Source organism: Anser anser (genome assembly GCF_964211835.1).
Source record: "Anser anser genome assembly, chromosome: 15".
Classification (NCBI taxonomy): Eukaryota; Metazoa; Chordata; class Aves; order Anseriformes; family Anatidae; genus Anser; species Anser anser.
The window spans coordinates 13,424,764-13,434,835 of record NC_139736.1 but is presented as its reverse complement, the minus strand read 5'-3'; the positions used below and the strand labels follow the sequence as shown (position 1 = coordinate 13,434,835).

General features: G+C 49.9%; 1 protein-coding gene across 7 annotated transcripts in view; it reads left to right on the top strand.

Moving 5' to 3' along the window:
• Positions 1 to 386: 386 nt before the first annotated feature.
• Positions 387 to 10,072, top strand: part of SEC14L5 (SEC14 like lipid binding 5) — a 39,817-nt gene continuing 30,131 nt past the window's right edge. For 4 of the 7 annotated variants that reach the window (XR_014572727.1, XR_014572728.1, XR_014572729.1 and 1 more), the window contains exons 1-2: positions 607 to 738; positions 5,210 to 5,285. Coding sequence is in view for 4 of the 7 variants with exons in the window: in XM_083799968.1 (XP_083656094.1) it covers positions 5,223 to 5,285 (63 nt within the window). In the remaining 3 variants the exon portion in view is untranslated. Of the gene's footprint in view, positions 739 to 3,165; positions 3,270 to 3,368; positions 4,034 to 5,209; positions 5,286 to 10,072 lie in introns of those variants that run through there. The other 3 variants (XM_083799966.1, XM_083799969.1, XM_083799967.1) reach the window with 3 other exon arrangements.

Here is a 10,072-nt window from a genome sequence, read left to right as displayed (position 1 = left end):
CCGTGAAGTTACGGCCCGCGGCGCGCAGCCGGTGACCTCGGCTCAGGGCAGGCTCCCGTGCGCACACCCCTCCTGAGGGACCGTACAGCCCCGAGCCTTATGAGGCACGGGGGGGGGGGGAGAGAAAACCGGGGCCACTCCACCCTGTCCCCAAGCGCTCCCTCAGCGACCCCCACGGCGCCTGAGGTAACACCGCGAGGGGCGGGGCCGAACGGGCGGGGCCGAACGGGCGGGGCCGAACGGGCGGGGCCGAACGGGCGGGGCCGCGCGCAGCACAATGGACAGCGCTCTGCGGCGCCGCGCGGCGGGGCGGGGCCGGGGGCCGGGGGCCGGGCCGTGACGGGGAGGCGGGGGCTGGGGCACGGCCGCGCTCGGTCCCTCGGTTGTGGTGCGGGGGGGGGGGGCCGCCGGGCCCGGCTGCCGCTGTCTCGCGGGGAACCCGGTGCCGGCGCCGGGCAAGGAGCGGGGCCGCAGCCGCCTTCGGGTGGAAGGCAGCCCCATACCCGCCCGCCCCGCCCCGGGGCCGCCGCAAGATGCCGGCCCTGCCCCGGCCGCCTCGCGCCTCCCGCCCGGCCCGGCCCGGCCCCGCCGCCTGCCCGCCCCCCCGGGTCCCCGGAGCCGCCCCGAGGGGCGCAGCGCCGCCGCCGCCGCGCAGCCCCGCCCGGGGCCGGGAGGCCGCCGCCAGCCGGGGCCGGTAGCGCTGCGGGCAGCGCCGGGACGCAGCCGCCGGTACCGCCGGTAAGCGGGGGTGATCCGGGGCGGCCGCTGCGCCGGAACGCGGCGGCCCGAGGGCGGGGGGAGGCTCGCGGGTGCCCCGCGAACGGAACTTTGTTGGGCGGCCGGGGGCCGGCCTCGGGGGCGGCTGACCGGCACCCGCCCGCTGCTGGGCTGCGGGGCACGGGCGGTTCTCCGTGAGACCCGCTAGGAAGGACGCGGTGGAGGTGTGGAGGTGCTGGGCTCGAAGCTGATCTGGTGCGTGCGTGGAGGAAACGGCCAACTTCACAGCGCTCCGAGAGCAGAGTGCCTTACGCCGTTCCCTTTGCTTCTTCCCTTCCCGGCCGAAGATGCTGCTCCTTGTGCTGTGAGCAACGTGCGGATGCTCTTTGGATGCTCGCGTTGCTTGTGCTTGGCTGTAGCCCCTGAGAGGGCTCCGGGCTCCTCTGCGGGGGGCGCAGGCTGCTGGCTCGCAGCCCTCGTGCTGCTTCGCCCCGGCAGCGTGCACGCTCCTCGGGGGTGAGCGGGGGCAGGAAGGTGAGGTCCTGTCTGAGGAGGTGCCGGCTTCTAAAAGGCAGCGAAAGCGTACCGCTGCGCCGCTCCGTTTTCAGCTTCCCTGTATCAAGCTGTAAAGGACAGAGCTTATTCTTATGTGAAGGAGCTCTAATAAATATCCTGCAGCTCGGTACCGTCTTGTGTCACAGACGCTGTGATACGAGGTGCTGTGACAGCACCTACTGAAGCGAAAGGCCGTCAAGGCACAGGAGGTGTCACGCACACCTTCCTCGCAATGTTGCTCTAGAAGGTGGGGTAAAAGGCTACAGCCCCACCGAGTCCCACTTCCCTAACCGTAAATGTCAACTTAGCTGGGTGCTGCGGCTGCCTTTCACATGTCGGAATACAATTTGAGGAAGTCTGGAACCCTTGCTATTTTCAGCAGGGTTTTGTCAATGCAAACAAACAAAACCCTCAACAACAACGACAAAACCAACACAAAACAAAACAAAAAAAAAAAACAAAAAACAACCACAACAACCCTACTCAGTTGTGCTCCTCCATCTGAAAAGAAGCCACCATGCGTGGGAGAAGTTTAATAAAGTCCCTGGCTGCCGGGTTTCACCATCCAACAGGCAGTCCTAATGTGGAAGGAGCTTTGTAATGTGGAAAGAGGACTTCGTAGTAGCCTTGGTGGGAAGCAGGGGTCAGGGACTTTGATTCTGGGCTTTATGTATATTTAATATATAAACGCAGTTTCTCATTTCCAACCAACCATCTGGCCATACTCTGTCAAGTATGCCTCCCCGACAAATAATAGAATAAAAGTTAAGCATATGGAAAATCCCTCAGGTGCATAGTGGATGATCCTAAATAAAGTGGAAGCATGTAGCTCATGGCACTGCCTCTCCTCCCTCAGCTGTGTGTGTTGTGGTGTGTGTTCCCCTTGGGAGCCCTCCCGGTCTTCGGGCTCAGCTAACTCGTAGCGATGGCTTTGCGTGCTATGTTAAAAACTCACCTTTTCTCCGAAATGCTGCCGCAGTTACAGCAGGGAAATGCGTGTGCAGTCAGGGGCTGTGTCCTTCCCTTCCGTGCCTTCCTTCCCCTGGTGCAGTGCCAGCTGGTGCATCTCAAGCTTATAATTAACTCGCTGCCTTCTAGGGTTTGGTTCATCTGTGAATTGCTGCATGGGCTGTAGCGAAAGGGGCATGTGGGCCAGCTGGACTCTGCGGGGAGCCCCAGGCTGTCGAGTCCCCGTGCTGCTGGCGTTGCTGTCACAGTGTCACGGGATGCTCTGTGGAGTGGGGTCACTGCCGCTGTCCTACGTGACCAGGTGTGCAATATCTGAAGGACTTGTAGTGTCTAACTGAGGTGGGTGAAGGTGGGTTAGATGTGTTGTCTCAGTGCGTTGACTGCTCCAGCCTGAGTTCTTCAAACTGCGCTGGGCTCGGCTGGCTGAGACCGTGGTCTTCCTTGGTGCTGCCCAGTGCGTGGCACAGGTCTGCCTCTAGGTGTGGACTGACGGTTAGAAGTGATGGAGCTGCGGTTCAGGGAGTCACTGCTCTTTATCCGAGCCACATTTCCTAGTAGTGCTTTTAGCCAGATGTAAATACAGAACAGGTAGCCTGGGCTGCTTGGGAGGCTGGAGTGGCAGGATGGACATTTAAGGAGCAGATGTATTCTGTAGTTGCATAGCTGCTTTTTGGCCTTCTCTACAAGGTGGTTGAACGTACCTGCTCATCATTTCAGCGAAGTACTCAAAATGACTTTTAAAACATGTCTTCCTTTCAGATCTAAAAGCTCTAGGAAGATGCATGTCTTTAGCAAGTCTGACTCAGCTACCCACTGGCAACATCTGAAAATCTTATGTCATTTTCACTGCTAATCATCTACCTGTATCCCTGTGCACAGGGTGGCTAACTTCCACATTTTCACATTTATTTTTTTTTCCTCCAGGAGTTATAGCTAGGGTTCCTCCTGCTTTGAGAAGCAAAATGACTGTCTCACAACTCTGTATTGAGGAGAGAGCATAGGAGGTCTGCCAGTGCACCTTTCCCAAGGTATGGAAGGCTTCTAGGGCAGGCATGAGTTATCAGCTGTCTTTGTTCCATTGTTTTTTTGGGTGTAATTTTTGCTGACCCGTTTGCTCAGACCTCCCTCGGCTGGAGAAGCGTGGGGCTGTAAACCCGTGGCAGTCCGGTATTGCAGCTGCTGGCTGCTGGAGGAACAGCATGGTCCAAGCAGCATGGCTAAGGCTGTGCAAGTACAGCTTGTGCCACCCCACTGGTCCGCTGCTGGCGACTCCGCTTCCAGGCTGAGGGTGGCTCTGGGCTGTTCTGAGGCTTTCTCCTGCCCCGCTCTCTGACCCCTTCCTGCAGTGGTGCCGGAGTTCCCAGTTTAGCAGGCGAGGTCAGAACGGGGAGCGAGACGACAGCTAAATACCTGTGACAAGGCTTCTCTTGCTATATTTGCACTTACTCAGAAGGTTCCCGCACAGCGTAGGTATCGCGCTTACATAATCATATTACAGCGTTGCGTTACAAGGTGCCCCGTGCCTCTCTTGGCTCGGGTATCTGATACGTGATAGCAGCCCGGGCTTCCTGGGTGTTTGCTTGCCCCTGCTCCGCTCGCTTCAGTTGGAGGTGGATGCTCTGCTGATGCTTTCCCTCTGCATTTACTTGTTCTGCGCGGACCAGCATTTGGTATTGGTAAGACTCCCAGAGACCCAGCGAGTCCCGATCGTTGCTGCTTGGGTAACGCGATCCTCTGCAGAGTAACTGTCCGGTTGTGAGACCCTGCTTCTACAAACATTCCCCACTCTCAGGTACCCAAACTTTTTTAAAGCCTCTTTTCCCTTTCTCCCTTGCTTAACGCTTAGATTTTTGTGTGTAATAGCATTTTGTAGCAGTCTTACTGGAGGAGAATCTACTGTCATTTGCCTTTGAAGTCATATTTCACCTCTGGTTTTTGGCTTTAAATGTCAGGGATAAGTTGTCTTATGCTCGGACTGTCGAGTTCAGTGCCACGCTGCGTCATGTTGCCAAGGGCTGTGTCTGCTCAGCAGTGGAATTTGAGTGGGGTGGAAGCGGCACAGCGTCTCAAACCAGCTGTCCGGCCTCTTGCGTTTTGGATTTTGTAGATGGCATTAATGGGAGCAGTGGAAGGGACCCTAAAGGAGTTGCAGAAAGCAGCCTAATAGGTTATTTGTAATGGCTTATGTACTTCCTTGAGATGCTTGTTACTGATGCATATTTGAGGGTTAAAACCCCAGCAGAAGAGTATGAGGGAGGAATCCTGATGAGAACAGTGAGGGGTGGCTAGGAGAAATGAAATGCCGAGAACTGAATTGTTTCTGTGCATGCAGTTATTGCCTTGGTTCAGCTGGAAGCAGTGGGCATCCAGGCAGTGGGATGTGATTGCCAGCTTAGCGTCAGGCGTGTTCTCTAAGCATGCTGTTTCCTTTTCCTTTCTCTTAGCGGGTTAAAACAGCTGAATGCTACTTTGTGCATAAAAGCATTTAAAATGCCAAGATACGGGAAGCCGTGGAAACTTTCAACAAAAGGGATTTTGCGTAATGATATCAAACATAATGCGGGAAAGGGGGAGAAAAATTGCCGTTTAAGCTTTTGAAAGGCCCTGAAGAGAGGCTTCCTTCCCCAGAGCACAACTGATCTTGGCTTTGCACCTCTGGTTTGTGCTTTAGTTGTCTGGAGTTTTGTTTGCTGAAGTTGAATTCACTGCAGTAGTGCTGGGTAGCAGCAAAGGACGCTGCTGCCCGTGGGACGCAGCGCTGGGGCTGCAGAGACCTGCCTTTTGTTTTTCTGTCTGCCACCGACCTGCAAAGTGAGGCTGGGCAGCCCATCTACCTAGTGTGTCTCCTCCTCCTGCTTGTAGGAGAGAGTTAAGGTTTCTCATACGGTCCGTTTGTGCAAGTTGCTGCAACGTGTTATGGTGTTTGATGTGAGGGATCTGAAATTTTCCCATTTTATTTGTGTTACAGGTGTGTGGTAAAAATGGTGCAGAAGTACCAGTCCCCAGTTCGAGTCTACAAATATCCTTTTGAGCTCGTCATGGCAGTGAGTAACGCTCAGCACTTTTACTTCTCCAGCTGTTACGGGCTGCAAGCTCAGGCCAGTGGGAGGTGGGGAACTGCAGTCTTGGCCAGCGTATCCTCGTGGCAACATTATGGGGGTACATTGTGGGAACAGAGGCTTAGTTCTCAGTCTTTTGTCCCTTCTTATTTTTCCATGAATAAGAATTATTTTTATAGAGATTTTTTTATATAGATTCTTATTTTTCATGAAAAAATAAGAATCTGTATCTCAGTATTTTAATAGAAACGGTTTAGTCACTGGAAAAATAAAAAATAAAAACTCAACTCTATTGTAATTACTCTTTCACACAGAAGGAAAAAATGACGATGTTCAGGTAGACGGGGTCAGTTTGTTGCCAGATACCTTTGCATTATCACCAAATGCTATTTTGTTTAGAATCTCTCTAGTTCTGAACCCACTCAGTATCATAGGATTTATGTATCTAAGAAATCCATTCTAAATCAATGAGTTTCCTAATCTGATTTAAAAACTAGAAATCTTTGGAAAAGGTCTTCCATATTGTTCTTCCCTGTTCACCTCATTGAAATGTTGGGAGAGATCTCCAAGTTTTGTGATTTCCAGAAGGGGCTTGAGGGCTGTAGTTTTCTAGTTGGTTGTGCAGAAAGCTAACGTGACCATGGCAGCTTCCTTTGGTAAGATTTTAGTGACATTTAAATTTTTGGACTTTTCTACTGTTCTTTAGTTTGTGAGTCAAATATACTTCAGAAAGGTTTCTCCTTGCATTTCAAGGGCTGCACTGAGCATGGATCCCTGAGCCTTAGTATTTGACACTTTTTTTCTTCCCTGCTGAGCAAGGATACCAGTTTTCTTTGGTCTTCTAGGAATCCCGTGTTGAAGAGAGGAAGGTATAGCCTGTAGGTAGCTGAAATCATTCCCGTGAATGGAGAGGAAAGCCTGGTGTAATACACTGTTTTCCTTTTGACAGCGTTGCCTCTTTTGGGTTCCTGGGAAATAAGTGCAATAAGATTTCTTCTATCCAAAACAGTCTCTAGTCTTCAAATTCAGTAGTTAAAACTGGAAGAGAGATTCTTTGCTTGGTCCTAAGCGTGCATAACGTATCCCAAAGGCAGCAGCTGTTCCTCAGCTGGGACCAGGTGCCGTTCACCTTGATGATACCTGGTTATCAAAGTAAATGCTTCCTTTCTGACAGGTGGGCTCCCACACCACAGTTTTCCCACTTTTTTCTCTTTCCAGTCCTGTCCAAGTTTGCCGTGTCTGCTAGCAGCTCTGCCAGCCACACGCTATAGAGGTGCTGCAGCTGGGGCTGATGTTTGTGTTAGTGAAACTATTCTGGCTGTGCCTTTTGCTCTCCCAGTGCATTCTGTGTTAGAATAAGATACCAGCACTTGTTACGGAGATGCTGGTAGACTTTGCTCTGTGCATACCTCTCCATGTTCTCACTGTCCGTCTTAGTAGGATAACCCTAACACCAGATGCCCCTCAATAGATTGGCTGCTAATACAGGAGGGCTGTCTCTAGACAAATCCTTTGTAAGCTTGTTAGCGAAATGCCAGGGTTTGATGGGTTTATTTTTCAAGTGGTTTAGTTTTATTTGCTCCCAGTTTTTCAGCATGACAGAATTTAAAATTCCCTCAGATTTCAAAGCTGGGATTGTAAATGTCATCCTTGAGGAGTGCAGAAACTCTAATTCCTGTCACCTTAGCAAAGTTATTAGTTGTCTCTATAAAGATTAAGTTACTTGTCCAAGGTCACCCAAAGGACTGTGGTAGTGTAGGATACTGAGTATAGACCCCTTAGTCCCACTCTAATCTCCTGTGACAATCACGTGTCTGCAGCAGGATCTGCTTTATTATGCAGACTGGCATTATAAAGACTCTAAAGAGTGGTTAAATCTAGTGGCAGTCCACACTGGCTGAACTGGATGCAGCCTTCGTTATCGTATTAGATGTGTTTGGATGGAGTCCTCCCTTTGTGTGGAGGCAGTGCAGATTTCAGAGCTGTCAGGTGCTAGCTGTCAGTTGCTGGAAGTTTTGCAGGGAGTGTGGGCGTGCAGTGAAGCTGTTTTGCTCCTCAGCACATGGCATCGCTGTTAATCTGCCTCACCATAAATCTGACAGCAGCTTCCTCGGTGCTGGGAACCTTATATTCAGCTGCTTTCATCTTTTCCCCTCAAATGCTTCCTGCGAACCTTTGGAGTGCTGTGCTGTCATAATGTGGTTAATGGCAAGAGAGCAAAGATCGTGTGGGTAAACTCAACTCACCTCCTTATTTTATGGGTCCCCGTGCACCTCATCTTCAGCCTGATGGTGCTTGTGTTTGATCTGTGTAAAGGAAGGGTCGTACTTCTGGTGGTCTGCACAGGGTGTGTTGTGAGTTAAGTAGTGTTTGTTAGGAAAAGCGTTCTTCCCCTAGAGCCTCTGATGTTGGGGCACCGCTGTAGTAAACAGCCTGCATGTGCTTCGTTAGTTGTGAGGCTCTGAGAAATAAGGTGGTTGTAGCCAAATGATTCATTGCATCCTGCCCTTAAAACGCATAGCATTTCCCGTGCCTTTTGTTGAGCCCTGCCATCAGGAACATGATTTATCTTGCTGGGGTTTGTTCAGGGTGCACGTATGTGCAGCTCGTCCTCTAGACAGCGTGCGGCTGTGCATGACAGAAGAGCCAGTGCTTTTACTTGTTAATACCTGTGTTATTGTGTATCTCTGGATAATTGGCTATGGATTTACGGTCTGTTGGTTACTAACGCTTCTGCAGCTTGCATTTGGGCATTTGCAGGCAGCAGATTTGACACATCTCCCAAGTCCTTCAGACTGCATTCCCCTTCTTGCTATCTTTGCCAGTCTTGTGCATCTGAGAAAATAAAGAGGAATCAGCCTAGTGAGTCTCCCGGTCATTCAGGAGTTTTGAACCTTTTTTTCTTCCTCTTACTGGAAGAGCCTTCCCTTCTTAAACAAAGGATGATCCTTTCACACCTGCCCACATTCACAGAAGTCATTTTCATGTGCTTTGTTCCTAATCTGCACTTGCTTTAAAGGATCACAAGCACTGTGTTCTTCAAATTATAACCAGTGCCTGACATCTTCATCCTTTATACTTGAAAACCTTGACTCATGATATGTTTTGTTAGCTTGTCATGTTTTTCATTTCCATTTTCTCTTTTTTTTCCCCCCTATTGTTTCTCATTTTAAATGGAGCTGTTCTGTCAAAAGGGCTGTCCACACGTCTTTGGACTTGATCTTGTCTTATCTTCAATTAGATCAGCAGGCTTGAATTTGCATGTTTCCCAGATTTCATTTTAGAGCCAGAAAAATCCCTAAGTGTAACACACTTTGTTTTCTTGGGGCAGTAGTTGTAATTTTAATGTTAAATATTTTATACTAGAATTTTATAAAGAGGGAAAGATCCAAAAGGAGAAGTATTTCTGCCATATAGCTCATGAGTGTTAACTTAATCTGGATGATGCAAATTGTTGTGAGCCCTCGCTGACATGTGGAGATGAATTTGATTTGTTTGAGCAAGTCTAAAATGCGTAGTTGTACAGGAAACAAGGCTGAGAGAGAGATTGCATTTCTCATATTATTTATTGCCAATGAATTATTAGGTCAGGTAAGGTAGTCTTAGCTTAAGACTCTGAAAACTGTATGATTTTTTTCTTATTAATTTTAATATTGCACTCAGCCCATTACACTGCTGGTTTTGAATACTTTGTAGCATACCCTAATTTTGCTTAGGATAGTTCCTAATGCTACAGATCTGAAATACCTGCCCACTCTTACGTGGTCTCTTGCACTCGATGTATAGTTTGAATTGCCACAATAGTGCTGTAAATGGCAAGCTTCACGACAGCACTTCTGTCAATTATTTGTTCCTCTTGCCTCATCTGTGATGCACTTCATATTCGGGCTATGATTTCTGCTCAGAGCGAGGGCTCTTTCTGCACAGCGGTTTGCCAAGGGAACAGTGCAAGATGCAGGTCCTGGAAAGGTAACGTTCTGTTGGCAGATTTTACAGCCTCAACCGAATCACACTTCTATCACTTCACTATCTCAGATTCTATCTTTTCTGTGAAATGAAAGCTCTGCAAAACACAGAACGCTCCTAGGTTAAAGACTGGGTTTATTTAAAAGCTAAAAGGCTGTATGTATGTATATATGTGGGTGTACGCGTGTAATCTGACATTCACGCTTAAAGAATACAGGATATCAGCTTTGTGTTTACAACCTTTGAGTAGTTTATTACTTTTACTGAAAATGTCATGGTTTTGAAAAGACAGAACGAAGATCGTGTTTGGAAGCTGGCAGTAGCATCTGCTCTCGTTGCACGTACCAGTTGTGGTCTGTGCTTAGGACCAAACTGCTCTTGAGCCCCATGGTGTGAGTCAGTGCTCCTTTCTGCATGGCCTCGTTTCTTGGGGTTGCCATGGCACGTGTGGACACGTGAGCAGCTGAGAACCTGCTCTGGAAAACGTGCTCATGGACAGCAGTGGTGTGTTTATCCCGCAGGTTGAGTGGTGCTCTTCCATCTAGGGCTCATCTGCTGCTGTCTCCAACAAAGCTGCGTGCAGACAGTCTTGCTGATATTCACTGGGTCTGGCAGGGGTCCTTGCTCTTGCCCCCAAATAATCCACCAGCAGTTCAGCCTTGTCCACACTGGCTACCTGCAGGTTGGCAAAGCTGCTTTGCAGCCACTGAAGCTTTGCTCATTTGCGCCAGCTGAAGGTCCGGCCCACGGTAAAGTGCAAGAGTCAAACATCCAGTATAACTAAAAACACAATGCATCATTCTTTA